The following is a 20,731-nucleotide window of genomic DNA, read 5'->3' on the forward strand; positions in this document are numbered from 1 at the left end:
ATATATATATATATATATACCGTATCTATATATATATATATAACGTTGGTGCTTGCTATCACTCCCTGAACTCTTTCCAGGTCTCTCAATGAACCTTAAGTTACTATTATAAAGAAGAAGGCGAAGAGCTTTTGGCTCGCCTAATACGTCAAACGTCTGAAAAGCCCGCACGGGAGGTCTCAGATAGGCAGCATTGTTGGCCCAAAAGCAGAATCCCCTCATGGGGCTCACAATTCACCCAAAGCGTCTTCTGATCCTGTGTAGGAGTACAGGTAGAATTGTTCCTTACAGGCACAAAACACAAATGTGTCCTTTCTGCACTCCTTCATTAAGAATCTATTTACCCGTCCTTATTACAAAAGGATTATTCTATTAGCAGGAAAGCAATTTAATACAAACATCATTTTGCTGGTTAATTATCACGCCTTGTGTACAGAGCATTTCAGCATCTTGCTCTCTAATAAGACTTTGTTTCTCCGTGATTAACTCATGGCTTCACGTTAGGAGATTTCTTGTTTTTCTGGATGTAATAGTTAATTAAGCCAGTAGCATGATATAATTTGTGTTAATGTGTCAGACAAAGAGCAGCGTGCATGGTGGTATGAAGCGGTAGCACTGATCTGTCATGGATTGACGGGGATCTAACCGTCTGTTAGTGTATTAAGAGTGCCCCAAGACAAGTGCTTTTATTTTATCTTAGGGAGAAAATTACAAAGATAATCAGAAACCCAATTCCGTGACTATTTTTGATGCATGAAAAAATGTCTCCAGTATAAGGACTGATGTAGTGTCACAGTCTGACACCGCGTCATTTATCTCTCAGTCACTTAGCCGAGGCGATCTGTGCTCCTCTCAAATGTGGAGACCGATTCGGAGAGACAGCCAGTAACTGAGCGATGGTGGCATGCCTATCCAGATCTGGATCGGCAGAGGAAATGGAATATGATTAGAGGTGAGAATACCAGCGGGCAGGCAATCATTGAACAAAGTACTCAGACAATAGGAAATTCTCCCAATCTAAGACTACTACATAACGGCACAAAAGGAAAAGCGAGACGCCTTGAACTCTCGGAAAGAGTCTTTTTCGCGATCCAGTCTGTGAAGTCAATAAAACCTCTCAGACGGCCTGAAATAGTGACTGCAATACTGAACTCTAGAGGAGGAACACAGACAACGTGTTCTTAACCAGAGAAAAAATCCAAGTAATGCTCTGAGTAAACAAAGCATAAAAAAATAATATATCGGATGGATTTCAGTGACAGCCGACTGTGTCTGTACAATAACGAAATAAGCTCAATAACGAAAATATGGCAGAGAAAATAGAATTAAAGGTGCTGGGATTCATTTCAGGCTAGTGTTTAAAAGGAAGGCTTCCTAAAAGGTCATCCATAAACAAAATAACTGTGGATCATTATATGATCATTATTTCGGTTCATTCTGTGCATAGAACAGAAGATAAAGGTCGGATTACAATGATAGGTAAGCCATGCCAGACACATGACCCTTGCACTATACAATGCGGTGACAGTGGTTGATATTATATATATATATATATATATATAAATAATACACACAATAAATGACACCAGCCCGACTTGGATTTTTTAATGGCCGCGGCATTCATTTACCTAAATGCCGCGTCGTGTTTTATTGAGAAAACAAACAAAATAAGCAGTTAAACGTCAATAATTCACCTCACCGCTTAAACCTGCTGTAGGGTCCCACACTACTACTATAAACATTACAACATGATGTATCGCCCACCAGGTACCGCTGGTCGTTCCTCCACACAGCGGGTCGCGTTAAGCCGTGTCACCTACTGACGTCATCATAAAACCAATTCTAAATCTACCCAAGAAACAAAAACAAATGAAAACATAGTAATTTAGGTTGAACAAAGAGCTAAGTCCCTCGAGTTTAACTCTTCTACCTATTGTTCCTACTTTTTATCCAAAAGAAGGAAAATAAATGTGATTTCTTTCCTACTACATCACAATAGATCTTGCTTTGGGAAAACATGACTTGTGCAATGGAGCAAGAGAAATTGGGGGTATGTTGTTAAGTCGCTGATGTGTCACGTCGGTGTGTATCCACCCACTGGTGTCAACGACACTCAAATGAAGGAAAATAAAAAGCCCCACAGCGAGAGAATTGTGTATCGGGCTTTTATGTGTTTGGCATGGCTTGTATGTCTACCAGTAACTCTGTGTTATATCACTGCCAGGGCTGGTTGGTCAAAATTATAAGGATAATAACCCCTACTTTTATGTCTGTGACACTGGAGCACTCTGAAGCCTAATTTGCACTGCATGAGAGCACAATGTATCCATGGCGATGAAAATAATTTTTCCTCTAATTGTAATTTACATAACTCCACAGGCTCCCAGTTTACCTTTCACTATACAATGTATCAGTATGTTCTATGACATCATTTATTTTACCAATTCAACAAAAACCCTGATAATTATATTCATTATAAGGGAATATTGTTTTTTTTCCTATAATCCCACTAACATTTAATATGGCTTTGGGCAGAGTTGCTTTTCTGCTTAAGATTGTTGCCAACTTCCACACGAATCCAAGAACAAAGTTCTCAATATCCATTTGCTTCCTAGAATAACTTGTAAGCACTAATTGCGATCTTTGTGGTTGCGAACTGTGGATTTCGTTGGAAGACATTTCAATGTCTGCGGTTTGTATCCTGAATATCAAACCATTACAGATAACAGGAGTCCGTTTCTGTCCCGTTCCTGTCCCGTTCCTGTCCCGTTCCTGTCCATGGTGCTGAAAGAAGCACACGCGACACATGGATAGTCAATCTCTTGCAATCTGCAGACCGCTGAATGATGCCCCTCCACGGCATTTAAGTCCCGCGTTACCTAGCACAGAGTAGATTGATTGGAGTAGAATTTTTTGCAGATAAATTGAGGCAGAGCTTTGTTAAAGTAAAGCCGCCTTGATATTTAATTATAAAGGACAATTTGTTACTGTTCACTGTTACTGTTAGCTCCAGCAACAAAACAAGGAGTCAAAATGCGTAGCTGTCCTGTAAAACACATGTCATTTTGGAAGGAACTTTGATCTTATTTTCGTTGGTAGGATTTGACCCAAGGTTTTTGTGGGTTTTTACAAAAAATACAGATTCTTCTACTTGGCTACTGACTCGTCGGTCCGGGTGAAATTCCAGATTCCAGACCCTACACAGATAGTCGGCTGTCAACTTGTCTGTCGTAGATTGAGGATATGCCCTTTTTTTTGTTACTTTGACTTCCTATGTGAATTTTAATGCATGAGTAAATATTTGCAATTACGTCCCTTGTAGTGCAGTCCAAATCATGCTGCGGGCATGATGGTATTATATTTCATTAAACCGGTTTTAACAACTGTTGTTAATAAAAAAAATCCCACATTTTATTTATAGACATTCTTTGAAATAATGTCTGTAATTCAGTTTCTATTGTTCCATTCGTCGTCTTAATTAACCTCGGATCTCCAACTGTGACCTTACGTCAAAGGCTTTGCAAGAAGCACAGAAAACTCCAAGCGCAGCATAAAGAGATTTACAGCTGTAAATTGGCCGGGTATTTAATGGCTAGAACGCTATAGTGACTCCTCAATCAGTTAATTACATGTTTTTATTGTTCTTTGCCCAGAATGGCAGCATGACACTAGAAGAACCGACAGTCTGCTGGCTGTTTCTCTTCTGGCTTGCCACTGGTTATTTCTGATGTAGGTTTTGCACCTGTTCTGATTGGTATGTTGGCCCCTTTTAAATGGTTGGCAGATTTTCCATGAATTGCAACGGCACATTGTGTGGGGGAGGAAAGATGGGTAGAGACACTAGTCACTTGCCGTCGTGGACTCTAAACGTACAGGCAAACTGTTTCTCCGTTTTCAAAGCAGTTAATGATAATCGGAATTGACTTACAGAAGAAACAACTCCATTAGCAGCCACCGCTTTGGCCAAAGAGAGAGGTAAGGTGAGGTCAAGTAACGGACGGACCCACAAGAAGCTTTCAGGATTTGTAGACACCACAGGCAGAGAAATCAGGGGGTGAATAAATCAGACAATGCAATGATGAGATGAGGCTGAATCATGTGGGAGCATTTGACATATTTTGCAGTTCCAAATACCTTCTTGCCACTGTGTAAGGAGTCTAGGGTGTTTGACCCATTTGGCCCCTGGAACAGTGATATTGCCCAATCTAAAGGCGAGTTCTGGATCTCGCCCTACATTTACATTGCCAGTCATGTCACAGCACAGGCCAAAAGCATTTCCCCATACGGAAAACACTTGCCTGTAATATCAAAGGGAGTTTTATATTCCGTCCACTGCAAAGAAAAACATTCAAGGATTTTTTCCCTGGAATTACACGCATTCAGATATAGAGGTTCTGCACTCCAACTCATAAAGTACTTTATTCGCTTTCTCAAATAACAGTTAATGCATTTCATCTAACGGAACAGATATTCCGGTGCTTTCATCAAAAAGAAAAGGACTGTGCTTGCTGTCGCAGAGGGAAGATTGATTTTTATTAATATTGATGAATACACTTTCATTTTATATTATTATTATTATTATTATTATTATTATTACCTATACATGCATTTCATTAGCATAGAATGCTTGTTTTTGCTTTTTAAATAGAAATAAAATCAATAAAAGCCCTTGAAACACAGCATGCCCGTCGTATTTGGATACAGTAAATACATCATTATGACTTAAGACATGAAAGTGTCTGAAACCCTCTACCTCTAATATGATCCAGCCATATTGGTCCAAGAGAAGACATGGATTTTATTCATAGTTCACCTTTTTGATGCCTTTTTTGGGCCAACATAGAAGAAAATGTCACATAAGCTTTCAAGGCCTTCTTTTATACCCCAAAAGCTGATGTGACTCTTACTACTTTTTTATGTTGGCCCAATACAATGTTCCAACTTCAATCAACATTTTTGAAAGTGAATACCCAGTTTTAAAGTATATAAATATGTAAAGCCCTTTTAGGTTAGTTTACCTGCAGTCTGCATTGTCCTAAGCAAACCGATGTTGGCCGTCCTCCATTAGTTGAAATGCACTCCTTGTATTTAGAATGGCAGATCGTAGCTTGATCTATTAGCCAGCCTAGTGGTCCATCCTCATTATATTATACATTAGAACAGAGACTTTCATGGGAAATAGGCCTTGCTTTAATCTTCTTTTAAAAATCTCTCACATTGAATTATCTTTGTGAAACAGTTTGAATCTCACATTAAAAATGAGAAATAATCCTTTTATTTCCGTTAAATAAAACAGACAGTGCTAATTCCAAACTGCACAAAAGAAAATGGTAATGTGATTTGATTTTGCTCTAAGCGTTAACCGTATGGCGGCTGTACAGTGGCAGGAAACATAATTACTGCCTGTTCTGTAATTACTCTAATAGGATGTCCATTGTACCTCTATGCAAAATAATTATTATAGGCCAAAGAAAAAAACGCCAATTCCGCTGGTGTTGTGGACATGATATTAATAACACTCGATGCGCAAACATCTACTTACTGCTATCTAATAGTGCTATTATTTTTTAAGGATACATTATATCCAAAATTTGAATTGTTGTAGTTTTACCTTTGTCGGACTTGATACACTTCAGGTAGTATGTGCTCTATCCTGAGCTTTTGTCTTTTATTTTTAACATTTGGAAACTCTATATTCTCTGATGTGAACGAAGCACACAAGTTCCCTACCGAATTATATATGGAAGGGGAAGCTCCCCTTTACATACCCCAATCCCTGTAAGTCCCTAATTCTTGCCCTATTGGGCACGTGAACACACAGCTTCAGGGCTTATGTACACATACACTTACCAGAAGAATGTGGTCCTGCGCTGAAACATTGTGGGCTTCAGTGTTTTGTTGATGGCAGAGATTCAGATGACGTTAAGAGATCTGCACAAATGTTCTATAAAGCAATCAAACCCTCGGTACGACTGGAATAGTCGCGGTGTCTGAGAAGTCTGTAACTCGCGCCACTTATAAGCAACAAGATGACTCATGTGAGTGAATTAACAGAGAAACACAGTTAGATGCAAACATTCCGTGTGCATTTAGAGAAACTCAGCAACCATCAATACGTTGCAAGACGGAACTTGAACTCCTCACACGGGGGCCGTTTATTACCGGCAAAGGTAGAGATTCAGTAATATGTAGAAAACATGCCAGAGCACATGCAGCAAACTTATTTCATAATCACTATAATTCACTATTCACACGTTTCCTTAAATAGTGAACTTTATAGGCTGGGGGCGGTGATGGGTTTTAATAAAACAGCAGTCATTTTTTCTGCATATCTGCTATGTGAATAACACTAAGACGGGGAGGCAGAACATTATTACAACAGTCATTATTATTAATTATTATTATTAAAGAATTAAACAATAGTAAAACAATATAAACAAAGGTGATTGTGATCTGTATAGTATCAACTTACTGTACCTGTATTATAAATTCTAACATTTCTGCAAAACCCCTATCTAACTAAATTATACTTTCAAAATATATATATATATATATGCCACATTCAAAACATATGTAAATTCTGTTTATATGTTCTAAAATATTTATCGATCATCTTCAGCACCTTAATTAATAAAAATATATCATTTCTCATATAAAAAATATACATTTTCCAAAAACAACGTATAATTCATTTTATTTTACATCTCTCTTGTATAAGAGTTTAATTTAGCTGTTGATGAAGACACATATAAATCATATAAATACCGTTTCTTTGTTTTGTGGGGCTCTCCTGATGTGTTAATTGAATTTTAGTCAACGTTCTAAACTTGGCACCCAAATGTCAAACAGCCAAAAATTGTTTCTACGGAATAGGATAAAAACCGCTAGGCTGTGACGCATTTGTTTTAATAGCTCTCTGCGACTTGTGGCTGGCATGAGCTGACTCCATGGGATGTGATTCATAATTACCAGGGCTTCTGTTCAGAAGGGGGGCGTTCGATGGAGGTTAGCCACCAAACAATCCGGCAGAGGAGGCATTTAGTAAAGCAGACCTTCTATGTACAAAAATTACAAAAGGATATGGAGAATATATGTAATTCTCTTTATAAAAAATAAAAAACCCTACAAGACATATTTAAGACATTTTAATGACACATTTCAGCTTACCTGCCCGCGCGAGTTATTTTTAAGGACTGCGGCAGGATCGCTTGTCAGTTCACCAAAATCACTCCTCCGAACGTCACGTCTCTTCTGCACTAGAAAGCAAAGTTTAAGTTCGAATTGACATTTCGGAAAGTTTGTCAGGTGCAAGACTCAATGGGGACGTGGAAAGGAACTGACAGGTGAGAGCTAATCCAAGGAATTTCAGAAACAAATGATGGAGTGTTTCTTATTTTGAAATCTTTAAGCGCTTGTCTGATTCTGCTGAGTGGTTTCATAAACTGCTAAAATAATTGACAGCTTGGAAAGAACTCATTTAAAAACCAGTGGGAACTATTCAAGGGTTAAGTAAGGTTATAATAATGCAATGAGATCAGAATGCTTGTAGGACTTGGATTGAAACAAATGTTTTTTTTGAGAAGACATAGGAGGCTATTGAAAGGTAGTTACTGACAGCTACAAAGCTCTGTGGTGTCAAGAACCATTGAATGAAAAGATGTGTGTTAGTGATAATTTGAGTAATATCAGGTATTTTAAACCACCATTAACACCAATTAAGGGTTAATGTCATTTAATCTGGCACATAAAGTCTCAAAATGAAATAGAGTTGTGACCTTCTTGTGCTTTCTAGATGTGTGACTTTGGTTATAATTTGGCTTCGGATGATACAAAAGATGTCTGTATCTTGCATACAAAAGGGCTGCAGTGGGTTTGAAAATGTACTTGAAAAATTTCAACAGATCAGTATCTGTATTACTATCAAGGCTGCAAAACAAGGTAGGATCAGCCAAGTTTAAAAGGCTGCTGCTTTGTAACACAGCACATGATTTCAAAAGCCTTAAGCTCTAGAATTGCTATTCATCAATAACCCTCCAAATCCCCAAACAATTAGAGGCATCCCCTAAAGTAACATTCAGTATTCAAAAGACAAAAGCCCCCGGCGTCCTATCCGCAAGCTGCTCTGCTTTATTATTCCATTTTCTTGAAGAGCAGGATACAGAAATTTAACAAACAGAGTCAAGGCGTACCGAGCCACAGTGCGAGGCAGAAATAGCCCAAGGCGCTCTTCCCATCTTTATTCCCCTTCACGCTCACACAGCGATGTCTTCAATAGACAAAGTGTGCTTCATCTTACCTGGGAGATGCGGATACAGGTGATACAGGTGATACAGGTGATACAGATGATACAGGTGATACAGATGATACAGATGATACAGGTGATACAGGTGATACAGGTGATACAGGGGGTCAGGTATACAGTAAACAGACCAATCTTCATTTGTTCAGGCAGTTGTTTTGTGGTTCTTATGTATTCGGAAGATGGGAATTACACGGTCTCATTCTCACAGAATCCACGCAATTAAAATGCCATGAAATGTACAACGGACTAGAAAAAAGGAGCAAAATGGCATTTCAAAGTGGCAATAGCTGCCACGGCTCGCTTTACCCAACCCTTGTGATGGCAGCTGAGCTGATAAGAATGTCAATGGCTTCAAATAATCAGGGTCACAGAGTCAATAATAAGTTTTAATAAGCCAAACTTCTTTAGCTTTCAGATTCTGTAATTAAAGACATGACTGCCTAATAATACATGTAAAAGGGTCAATCTGCTGCCCCAAATTGCCCCAGCAAACATAAACGCATATTAATATCCATTTTTACATTAAAAATAAACAAAGGTGCTGGGGATGGAGGAACATCCCAAATGTATAGAAAGGATTCAGATAAAAATGCCTCTATGCACGTGGATGAAAATAAAAAATAATTGCAAAATAACGGCTGAAATATACCATCAAGGGGATATAAAGGCTGAAGTATACCATCAAGGGGACATAAAGGCTGAAGTATACCATCAAGGGGACATAAAGGCTGAAGTATACCATCAAGGGGATATAAAGGCTGAAGTATACCATCAAGGGGATATAAAGGCTGAAGTATACCATCAAGGGGACATAAAGGCTGAAGTATACCATCAAGGGGATATAAAGGCTGAAGTATACCATCAAGGGGACATAAAGGCTGAAGTATACCATCAAGGGGACATAAAGGCTGAAGTATACCATCAAGGGGACATAAAGGCTGAAGTATACCATCAAGGGGACATAAAGGCTGAAGTATACCATCAAGGGGATATAAAGGCTGAAGTATACCATCAAGGGGACATAAAGGCTGAAGTATACCATCAAGGGGACATAAAGGCTGAAGTATACCATCAAGGGGACATAAAGGCTGAAGTATACCATCAAGGGGAGATATAAAGGCTGAAGTATACCATCAAGGGGATATAAAGGCTGAAGTATACCATCAAGGGGAGATATAAAGGCTGAAGTATACCATTAACGACTCACATGCAGGTTTATTGGAATATTGCCAAACCTGGAAATCTTAACGCAAAAATCAGGAAACATAACAACTTTACAAATAATCTCAGTCTTGCTGGTGTATGAGTGGAATTATGAGCTTGCCGCATGTTTATCCACATGTTTAGCTGCTATTTCACATATGGCCCCACGAGCTAACATGAAGCAAGGCCTTTAGCCAACATGTTTTGGTGTTTCTCCCATGGGATCTGTCTCTGTTAAGCCAGTCCTGAGTGACACACGCTGGCCTGAGTCCCGTATATTCATTCGAAAGCCTGTGTGTTCCACGTGTTTTGGGCTCATTGTATCGAGGACCTTACTGTGCCATCTAGTAGTTTTAGCATCGTCGGTTGAAAGGCACCGTCAATGTCACCACTGAATAGTTTATCACCGAACCCCATGACTAGTTACCAAGAGGTGAAGACTGACATGAGTAATTTAAGTGGGAGCCGTGGAATCATGCACCATTACGTCATCATCATCATTGCTAGATCCAACTGAAGGCCAAGCTGCCTGCATCGCTCAATCTGTAAAGTTGTTAAAAGAATAGTTTATATATATATAGATATTTCCACAAGCACTATGTCTCCAGATAAAAATAATTCTATTGGTGGAATCATTTCTGAATCGGGACCCCACTTAACCTTGGGATCTTACGTGTCAGCACTTCAATCTATGTAATGGATGGCCTAAAGCCAGGCTCATTAAACTTGGTACATTTGTGCAATCTGCCTTGTCACAGACTACTTGTTGGTAAATATAATGTCTGCACAGCTGAGCCATCAAATTATACTCAGCCATGAATTTTAACTAAATAATAATCACACCACATGTATTATTAATGGGAACACCTGCTGAACTGCTAAATACTAGAATGGCTCCTCTGATGGAATAACAAATTAAACATGAATAAATATTTAAGAAGGTCACCCTCTGATTGTCAGCACAGTTTTTACCGGAAGACGTTAATAATAATATATATATATAATATAATAAACTCTTATGTTACTATTATATCTCTTATTTTTGTACTTATTTTGATAATTAGCAAATGACTGAGGATCTACACGGCAGGCGGCTACCTCCACTCTCCCGAAAGTCTCCAGACAGGAGAGTTAAGTGATGTTAGCCCAGAAAACTGCCTTTGCATTTTACATCTCTGTTAACATCTCAGGAAGTTGCTCCCAAGTCTTAATTAATTCTAGTTTACAATCAATCCAAAAAAGGAGCGAATCATTCTGAAGTTAGTTATAGATCACTACTGCTGAAATCAGATTTGTCTCTAACAGATGGTACAAACCAGATCCTCCGTTCTGCCATTAGGAAGAAACTCCATGTAACGTAAGTGTGAATGAGTTACGGGAGGTTTTCAGTCAGTACTTGAGCGGTGTAAATTTAGCACATATAATAAGAATGCACCATGTTCCCAGTAGAAGGAGGCAATTTTCAGCCTAGGTGAAGCTCATCTGGAGGTGCCGCTGACACTAATTCCCACATCAGGTCGCACTTGTCTCCGGCTCATTGGGAGCCGTTTGGTGAATGATACAAAACATGAAGCTGCCGTCCACTGTGCCTGTAATGGAAACAGCGGATTATCTTCCTCATGTCATTTCCTGACTGGATAAATATTCCTAACAGTATAAAAAGAGCCAGCCACGATGAAACCTGGGCCTTACCATCATGTCCATAACAAGACAAAGGCCCACCATGACTGAGTAAAAGCAATGGTATCCACTGCACCTGCAGCTATTTCATGCATTAATGACTAATTAATATTATGTGTACTTACCTTCTCATATGTGCCTTCTGCTCCAGTAAAGGAGATCAACCCTTCTAGGATCCTTTTGCTCTTACTTTCTCTATAGCGGATGTTTGATGCCCATGAAGGTTTCATTCTCTAGGTAAGAACATTGATGGAACAGATATTACTGGGCCCCAATGCAAAAATTACACCTCCCCCAAAAATGCTTGTAGATTAATAATTCAGTACATATAGACAACAGTATTATTATAGAGCATGAGATCTGCACATTTTTAAGCTTTCATTCCACCAATAAGTTTCATATTGTGAAGAAAAACTACAATCGCCTCGTGTTTTATAATCAGACAGTTCCGTTCATTTTTCTATGAATGTGTAGGATGGATCTTAATTCATCCGCATAAATCCTTTGGTAAAATTAATACCAGAAGAACGTGTTGATTTAATGAATTTTGCAATTATGATTAACATATATTAGTATAAAATTAAACTATATTTAAATTGCGGTCTCAGGTGTCCTGTTGTGGAGCAGAAATATTTATCATCCTGATTAAGATGCTGCGGATACACTTCTTGTCTAGTTAGGGCTCCATTGCTAAGGTAAAATAATACTGATATGGCAATTTAGCCAGCATGAGTAATCGTGGGTCTCAATCCTTCCTCTAGCTAAAAACATAATTAATGGGGTAAACACGCAGCACGATCACGTCAGAGATAAAGCAAATCATTGGGAGGGATCCATAGGGTAAAAGCGCATTGATAATCATGCCTGCTGCCGGTAATATTTTGAGAGGTCACCGCAAGGTCTCTAACGCCTGCCAGAGGGATTGCTGAGGTTTTTGCAGAAGATCATTCAGTTAGAATAACTATTCTGTGCATTAAACAAAGACATTTGGGGTTGCCAAACTTACAAGCCCAGCATGGGATCTGCATACATTTTCCATGCAGTGTTAACTTTACGTTAACAAAGTAAACAATTTCATTAAATAAATAAACTACTGTACAATGTTGCCAACACGTCACATCAATAACATTACGGATACATCAATTAGTTACAGTTGAATTACAATTAAAGCCAGTTGCAAACTCATTCTGTTTTGACCAAAGGGACACCGATATTATAGATTATTTATTAGTAAAATCAGCGTGACCTGCGTCTCCATTGATTTTTGTTAGGATAGTGGCTGCTGTGTGCATATCTTAATCACGTCAATCTGCCTCCTTCCTGCTTTTCTGGACTGTCCTTCCCTCAGGGTATAAAGGACCTCTTCAAAGCTTCCATCACAGGCCCCTATGTGCATGGGAAAAAAGGAAAAATGTTAAAAACCATTACTAGTTTACGGAGATTCAGTATATATTCAGTATAATTAATCACCGCTCCATACTGTAGCAGGAAGTTTCACTTCAGTAAAAGGACTGTTTCTTAAAACATTCACGCCAAAAATTAATAAATAAATGATTTCATATAGTAAAGCCCTAGATTCTGATACCGGTTAAACTCAAGTCATAGAAAATTCAGCTGCGTTATATGATGTCACACATGTGATGTGTGCATGAAGTTGTTACCTCGACTTGCATGTACAGGAAGGCGGAGGGTTAAACACCAAGAAGTCACTGCCTGGGCTGAATCCATTTTATGATACATTCTATAGCGAAACAAAGACCTCTCACAATGCAATTCAGGATAAAAATACTGGCTAATTAGAATTTGTTGCAGAAGAAAGTGTAACGGGGGCGCCCTGATGTTACCGCAGCGGGTACAACTTGCCCAATTAAATAGCAATCAGGGTGGGTCGCAACAATGCAAATATTATTTGTATCTAGAGGTTTTTAGCTGAACTGGAATAGCAGTGCACGGATGTGTTTTCTCGGATACCATGTCCTCGCTAAATGAAATTAATTAATTTGACAATTAGCTCTACACAGTATGTATGAATATCATTGTGAGGCTGAGCCTCATCTACATTTTCTTCCAGTTTTCCATGAATCTTTCTCTTTTTTCCTCCCCACTATTTTCTCTGCTCTGCTTCCCTTTCTCTTTTCGGCTTCAAATGTAATTTTTAATTGGAACGCAATGTGAATAATCACAATGCCAAAGCTACTCTTAATTCATTTATGGATCAGGTCAGGAAGAGGACATAAACGCCAAAGCCCAAAGGCCCAGGCTGGCATGCTGAGCTGGACCAGGACACTGGTCTAATGAGTGCTAATTATCGTACCACCTTAGGGATGTTATTGGACCCTTAACTTATCAAGACCTGCTTCGGATAAGCTTCACTATACTAACCCGTTAACGGTATCCATGGCTCGTTACCAAATACAAAGGGGAAGTATCGTGTAGATGCGTTATTGCTTTTCACTTTCCAGTGGGAAAGCTGTTGAAAGAGAAGGCATTCATTACCATTCATACCGATTGCTCTATGTAATGTCACAGCCAGGAACGCGGAACTTATACCCCACGGAGCATCCACCCAAATCGAAAACCTGAAAATACCACATAATTGGAGAATAAAAAAAATAATATAATCCCAGCTGCATAAATATGGAAATCCCTTCAATGATTGTGGGGATAACGGCATAAATCTGAGAGACTGTTTGTAATCCTTATGGACGCTAAGTGTTGGTGAGCAACACATCCCATGCTGCCAGTATTTAGCGTGACAGTGGCGTGTTCCCATAACTAAAAAGCTCTTTGCGTGGCCGGCAAGAATGCTTTCCAATCAGCAGCCCGTGTGACCGGCTCCTATCAGCATTAGCTAATAGCTGGTATGTGCATGGCTGCCGCGACCCAGCGGTGTTAATCCAGAACCCAGTCACCTGTTTACTCCAATTTATTGCAAGTCGCACCACCACACAAACAGCGGGCTGCAAAACATATTGCAACAATATTTTTAGAAACATAATCTGCAACACAAGCGAGTCACACAAGCTGGTTTCTGGGGTATTACAATCATGGTGCATTCATACAGATGGTGGCCAGATTGGAGCAGATAATGGTTCACTGATAACTGATTTTGTGATTGCAGGATCGAGGCTATGTCGAGGTACACGCACTCCATGCGTCCACCACCAACGCAAAATCCCATCCAGCGTTAGCCGCAGCACCGATAGAAAGACCCCAGACATTCTTCTCTTCTACTGCGCCAATTGCCAAGGTTATTAGCACTGGTGATTCACTGCTATTATTACGGCACACAATGGATGTTTGTATTATCACTCTCGCTTCAACACTTCAGGAGCATTCGGCGGATGTAATTTGAATGGATAATGTGAGTGTAAATGCATAATGCTTTTTAAAATTCCCACATGCTGTAATTAAAGGCATCATAAAGAATCTAAAACTTGGCTTCATTCAACCAGACAAAAAGTTAGTGCCGCAGAACTGAAATTGAATGATTAGCCATCCATCATGTATGCATGGAATCCTATACTATTCCTAATGGAGACGCCTTAATGAAACGTTATTTCCAAACAGGTCGGCCATACATTTCTTAGCTGTGATGCCACGGTAGATCGATGGCTGGCCAGCTCCTGGCGTGGCAGCATAAAAGTGGATCCCAAGCCATAATAATCAGCAGTGTGATCGTCACCGGTGGCTTCTTTTGTTTTTTGTGGTTGGTATAGTTTGGAAAGCGTTTGTCTTGGCTCGGTGCGCTGCTCGTCTCTCCGGCATGGAAAGGTTTAATGCAGAGGATGCGCGGGATGCGTTATGCAGCCTGTGACAATTAGGGGACGTTCTTTGGAGCACAGCAGGCCATTAAGCAACAAGAGTGCACATATTAGGCTGAGCACTTTCTATTACTTTCTTCTTGTTTTTGATTATTTCCAGGCTGATTTATATTCTGACAATGTGCCGCTGACCTAATGTACTGCATTTTTTTGGGTTTCATAATGCTGAAAAATCCTATCACAGTGTAAACAGCCTGCTACATGTGTCAGGCACGGGCTTTGTTTCAGAAACCAGAACTTGGTATTGATGACATTTATTGTTAAATGTTAATCTTCCACCAAGACATGAGAACCAAAGCCATTATAACATGTACAGCTCCGTTAACGCTGTTAATTAAGATGTGGGAAGTGGTCTTCACAAACATAAAGGTGTCCTTGTGTATGCGAAACATTCCTGGATTTGCCACATGTAACAGTGTATAGGGTATCCAGGTAAAAGAAAGAATTGTATAAAGACTGCCCACACAATGAATGCGACTATAAAGGCATTAATGCAGCAAGGGACGGGATTATGTGGAGTTCATGTTATCGCTCACACTGTTTTCTAAGCAATACATGAAGATAAATTGTGACAGTTTATTGTGTATAATCAACATTCATTTGTTTTATCATCAGTCTTGGTGACCATGAACAATAAATGAAGCCCAGTCTGAGGCATTTATAACAAGCCCCCTTTGGAGATGTTTAAAGGGCTTTGGTGCACGTTCCCACTCAAAACCCAACATATATATAGTGGGCACGGCTACCTCCCTTTACTATGGATAGGGGAGTGGTGATGGTCTAGAGCCCTGGTTTGTACCCCATTCTTACAGGTAAATGATTATATTTCTTCAGGACCAGGGCACAGAGACAACCTGGTAACAGCAGAGGATGGTCTATAAGGGTTTATATACCGTATATATATGTGATAGGGTCGGGGCACAGTCTCCCCCTGCAGCAGGCATACAGCTGGTAACAGCAGAGGATGGTCTATAAGGGTTTATATATATGTGATAGGGTCGGGGCACAGTCTCCCCCTGCAGCAGGCATACAGCTGGTAACAGCAGAGGATGGTCTATAAGGGTTTATATATATGTGATAGGGTCGGGGCACAGTCTCCCCCTGCAGCAGGCATACAGCTGGTAACAGCAGAGGATGGTCTATAGGGGGCTACCGACCACTCCAGCAAACACACACAGAACGCGTCTCCTGGAGATAGTTATCGGCCGTTGTCACAGGGACATTAAAGCTTTTAGAGGAATCGATCCTCCTCCTAGGACCTCGGTGCCTGCATCTCCATTATACTCCCCAGGGGGCGCTGCGAGCAGCTCCTGGTTGACCAGTCCGCAATTTGCCACGAATGAGTCGCCTGCTTTCTGGGAGCTTCCTCCCCCGATCCGCGGGAGGAAAGGGGATCCAGGAGTTTGAGGCTATCCGCCGGCTCTGGAAGGGGAGGCAGGAGTTTGAGGCTATCCGCTGGCTCTGTAAGGGGAGGCAGGAGTTTGAGGCTATCCGCTGGCTCTGTAAGGGGAGGCAGGAGTTTGAGGCTATCCGCTGGCTCTGGAAGGGGAGCCGGGAGTTTGAGGTTATCCCCTGGCTCATCTCACGGACACCCCCTCTACCCTGGGCAGTATGTCTACAGGGATGTGACTTTGTGGGGTAGAAGGCTGCTCTCTTTTCGAGTTCTGCAGCTTCTCCTGGAAGGAAGCCTCGTGATCCCGAGCCGGGCCAGTCGACGTGCCGACCATGAACAGTTCCGCAGCGGAACTTCAGTCCGGGAACGGGTGCCTGGCTGCCGGGGAGGATCAGCTTCAGCACTACGGACAGTTCTCCCCCGGGGTCTCCATTCTCCTGGCCGTTGTCATGGCTCTCATGGTCCTCGCAACAGTCCTGGGGAATGCCCTGGTCATCCTGGCTTTCATCGTGGACAAAGGACTCCGCACCCAGGGCAATTTCTTCTTCCTCAACTTAGCGATCGCAGATTTCTTAGTGGGTAAGTGGGGTGCGAGTGTATGGGGGGGGGGCGATTAGTACAGCCTCACTTTACACACCTGTGGTCTGTATAATGTATTCCATAACACTGTAATCTCTCTCTCTCTCATTGGTGGAGAGTATTTATATGTGGTCCTTTCAATATCTAGTCCAATTGTATAGCCAACTTGTTCCCAAAGGTCACCATCCTCCTGTAGTGCCTTTGTGCAGTGTGAAATTATCCATTGGTGTTGTGGCTTCTCTTTGACAGGTGGCTTCTGCATTCCTCTGTATATCCCCTATGTCCTGACCGGCCACTGGAAGTTTGGGAAAGTCCTGTGCAAGTTGTGGCTAGTGATGGATTACCTCCTATGCACAGCTTCTGTCTTCAACATTGTGCTTATCAGCTATGACAGATTCATCTCTGTCACCAAAGCGGTAAGGAGATCACATTATACCACCCATGTAAAAGAGACCTGTACCTCCTAATACCCTGCAGCGGGGCAAATACCTTCCCCAGGGTCACCATGCTGTCCAGCAGTCAGGGAGTAATTGACACAATGACTAATCCATCTCACACAAAAGCATTACACACATATTACGGTAACACAAATCACATCACTTCACTGATCAGGTTAATTCATTTTTGACTCAGCTCCATGACATGCAACGCTCCTCTATTATTCGGTAAATACAGTAAAATAATACATTTACCCCCAAATGATGCGTGTGAACGCGTGTAATAGTTTTATGCTAATGAAAAACTGCTGCTGATTCTGGCTGAACACACAAACAATAAGGGTTTTCAGTACACCAGGCAGCCGGTGGCATTAGGCATGGTATACTTGATGTTTTCCATTGCATTGTTCATTTTGTTTGTTTTTTTATCTATAACAAGAATGCTTGATTTAGTACATATAATATACTATGCATTTACCTGATGCCTAAAGAAAAAAAATCAGCTGGCTCCCATGATTATGTGTTCAGCTCCAACATGATGAAAAAACACCCATAAAACATATTTACTGTAATTCTGCATACCCACCATAGAGTCCTTCCACATCATCGAAGTTTAGTATGAAGAATGGGATACTGTATATGGGAAGGAATAAAGCAGATCCTTCCAAACAGAACCATTAGAACCTTGCCTAGGTTCTACCTGACCCTGACTGCTACTTAAAGGCATTAAAGGACCATAAGCTCCCTACTGGCTACAGCATGAGGTTGTTGTTAGCCAATAGGAAACAGAGACCACTGGAGCCATTCTAGGACTCTTCCAGATTGAACGCTTTGCCCCAGAATGTATTCTTTGTATGTATGGCCCAACATTTCCCAATAGACAGCTCATCATTTCATAACATCCACCGAGATTAATATATAGTAAATAGGAAAGGTGTTTGCTGCCAGCAGGTGAATCGGGTGCCTTAGCTCTACAAATTCTACAGGACACCAAAAGAACCGGACCCCTAAACTCTGCATAGACCAGCACAGCTCGAAGAATGGGACCAGCAGATTTTATTTAGTTATTATTTGGCCGTAACGCCATGAACAGACACACAGTAAACATATTTCTGCAAAGACTGCCATTGATCCATTTCCTGCAACACCAAGTGTGTTCATATAATTGTGATTCTGTAAATGGATTAGGAAACAATTCCGTGCAGGAGGCTGCATATCACTTTAGAGTTGTTCAGGTTATGGCTTGAGGGTATCACTTATAAGACAAACTACATGTTCCATTCACCCCAATATTAAGAGCTGAATAAACTTTCCCTAAAATAATGGCTTTACATTTCAAAGAAGGGGCCACACATTCTAGTTTAGACCACTAAAAGGTGACATTTGGATCCTAGCTCCATATTGTGTCAATTGTGATTATTTTATAATGATACTCGTGACCCATACACTCCGCCATCATGTCGTGACCACGTAGGGCAGACAGGACTGAGTTAATTATTATTATGCAGTCTTAGGATGGACGCCTTAAGCATTGTGTTCGGGGGAAGTTCAAGTATATTCACCTTAACACGCTACAATTATTCCAGTATGAAATCTTCATTAAAACTAAACACTGACCATTAAACATTTTTGTTCTCAATGCATAAAACCCATAATCACCAAGCTACAGCCAAGTGAAATGTATAAATTAAGCAATTTTTCCCTTTCAGATACAAGGAACATGTAATCCTCCCCTTTCCAAGAGTGGTGCATTAAAAAAATCAATTTAATTACAAACACTTCATCATAGCAAGACACGGCAAAAGGTTCTATATTTCAGGAAAGTATAGCATTAGTGGAATTGCAGTGAAGTACCTGGGTAGGGTGTCCTCATGTGTTCATTAATGCCATTTAACCAGCAGGTATTTAGCGTGTGTTCTCGGTAAATGCTTTTTATCAGAGGAAATAAAAGAATAAAATAGATTATGAAAGGGGTTTTTTGCAAATAACTCATGTATTGCTCCCCAAGGCTTGGAAACATTAACATTTCACTTGTAACCTTTCTGTTTTGGCATAATGTAGGTGTCTTACAGAGCACAGAAAGGAATGACTCGGAGCGCGGTGTTAAAGATGTTGGTGGTTTGGGTGGCAGCGTTTCTGCTGTATGGACCAGCCATCATTAGTTGGGAATACATTGCCAGGTCCACCATTTTACCGGAAGGAGAATGCTACGTGGAATTTTATTACAACTGGTACTTTCTAATGATCGCCTCCACCGTGGAATTCTTCACGCCCTTCATCAGCGTTACATATTTTAATCTGAGCATCTACATCAACATCAAGAAAAGGACCATCATGCGAAACGAAGAGTTGGCCCAAGGGCAGGAGCATTGTGAGATGACTTTCCAGGGCAAGAGGAAAGAACACCTTATATTTTTTGTGAAGCCTGCAGACAAGCTACACTGTGAGACTAAAAAACAGACCACCTGCCTGACTTCTACAATTGCTTCGACTGCAAGACACAGGGAAGAGAAACTTGAAGGCCACATGCTGGACCTCAACATTAGTCAAGATCTCCCACCGCTACAGGTTGAGGTCCAGAACAAAAGACCTCAAGACTGCTTTTACAAAACTGTTGAAAATGCTTGCAGTAATATCAGACAGGACATGGCTAGTAGCATTGCCAATCGTTTTAGGCTATCCAGAGACAAGAGGGTGGCCAAGTCCCTGGCTATCATTGTTTGTGTATTTGGCCTCTGCTGGGCACCGTACACGTTACTGATGATAATCAGGGCTGCTTGTCATGGGCGCTGTGTCCAGCACTATCTCTATGAGATATCCTTTTGGCTTCTGTGGCTTAACTCAGCCATTAACCCTGTGTTATACCCTCTTTGCCATATGAGTTTCAGAAAAGCTTTCATGAAGTTGCTTTGTCCAGGAAAGGTAAAAATACACCCACACTTATTTTTGTAACAAAAAAAAGCAACAGGAAAGGTATTACAAGAAAATAACCCTACCCAACGAGGTAACCGGTATGCATTCTTACGATGCGTAATTAAGATTTGATAGGAATGGGGAAACCCTGGGAAAACTAGGAGTGAAATGCCACAGTTTTATCGAAACGTTGCTACAATATTGCCAACTGTCACTTCTAAGTAGATGTATATAAAATATGTCAGCGTGTAATGTGTCTGGAGCTCCAAGCAACACTCTTCATCTGTACTGAAGTGCATATGCGACCCGCATGCTGCAAGGGGCAACCAGTACATGCAATGGGTTAAATATATGTCTAGAACAGAGGCGCAGATAGGCTATTCTTATGACTAGGTTTATG

General features: G+C 40.7%; 1 protein-coding gene across 1 annotated transcript; it reads left to right on the forward strand.

Moving 5' to 3' along the window:
- Window positions 1-16,596: 16,596 nt before the first annotated feature.
- LOC128467532 (histamine H3 receptor-like) lies at window positions 16,597-20,370 on the forward strand. Its single transcript, XM_053449194.1, has 3 exons — window positions 16,597-16,981; window positions 17,231-17,397; window positions 19,480-20,370. Exons 1-3 carry the CDS (start codon window positions 16,735-16,737, stop codon window positions 20,368-20,370), a joined length of 1,305 nt encoding a protein of 434 aa, XP_053305169.1. The 5' UTR covers window positions 16,597-16,734.
- Window positions 20,371-20,731: the final 361 nt, after the last annotated feature.

This window comes from Spea bombifrons, chromosome 10, assembly GCF_027358695.1.
Source record: "Spea bombifrons isolate aSpeBom1 chromosome 10, aSpeBom1.2.pri, whole genome shotgun sequence".
NCBI lineage: Eukaryota > Metazoa > Chordata > Amphibia > Anura > Pelobatidae > Spea > Spea bombifrons.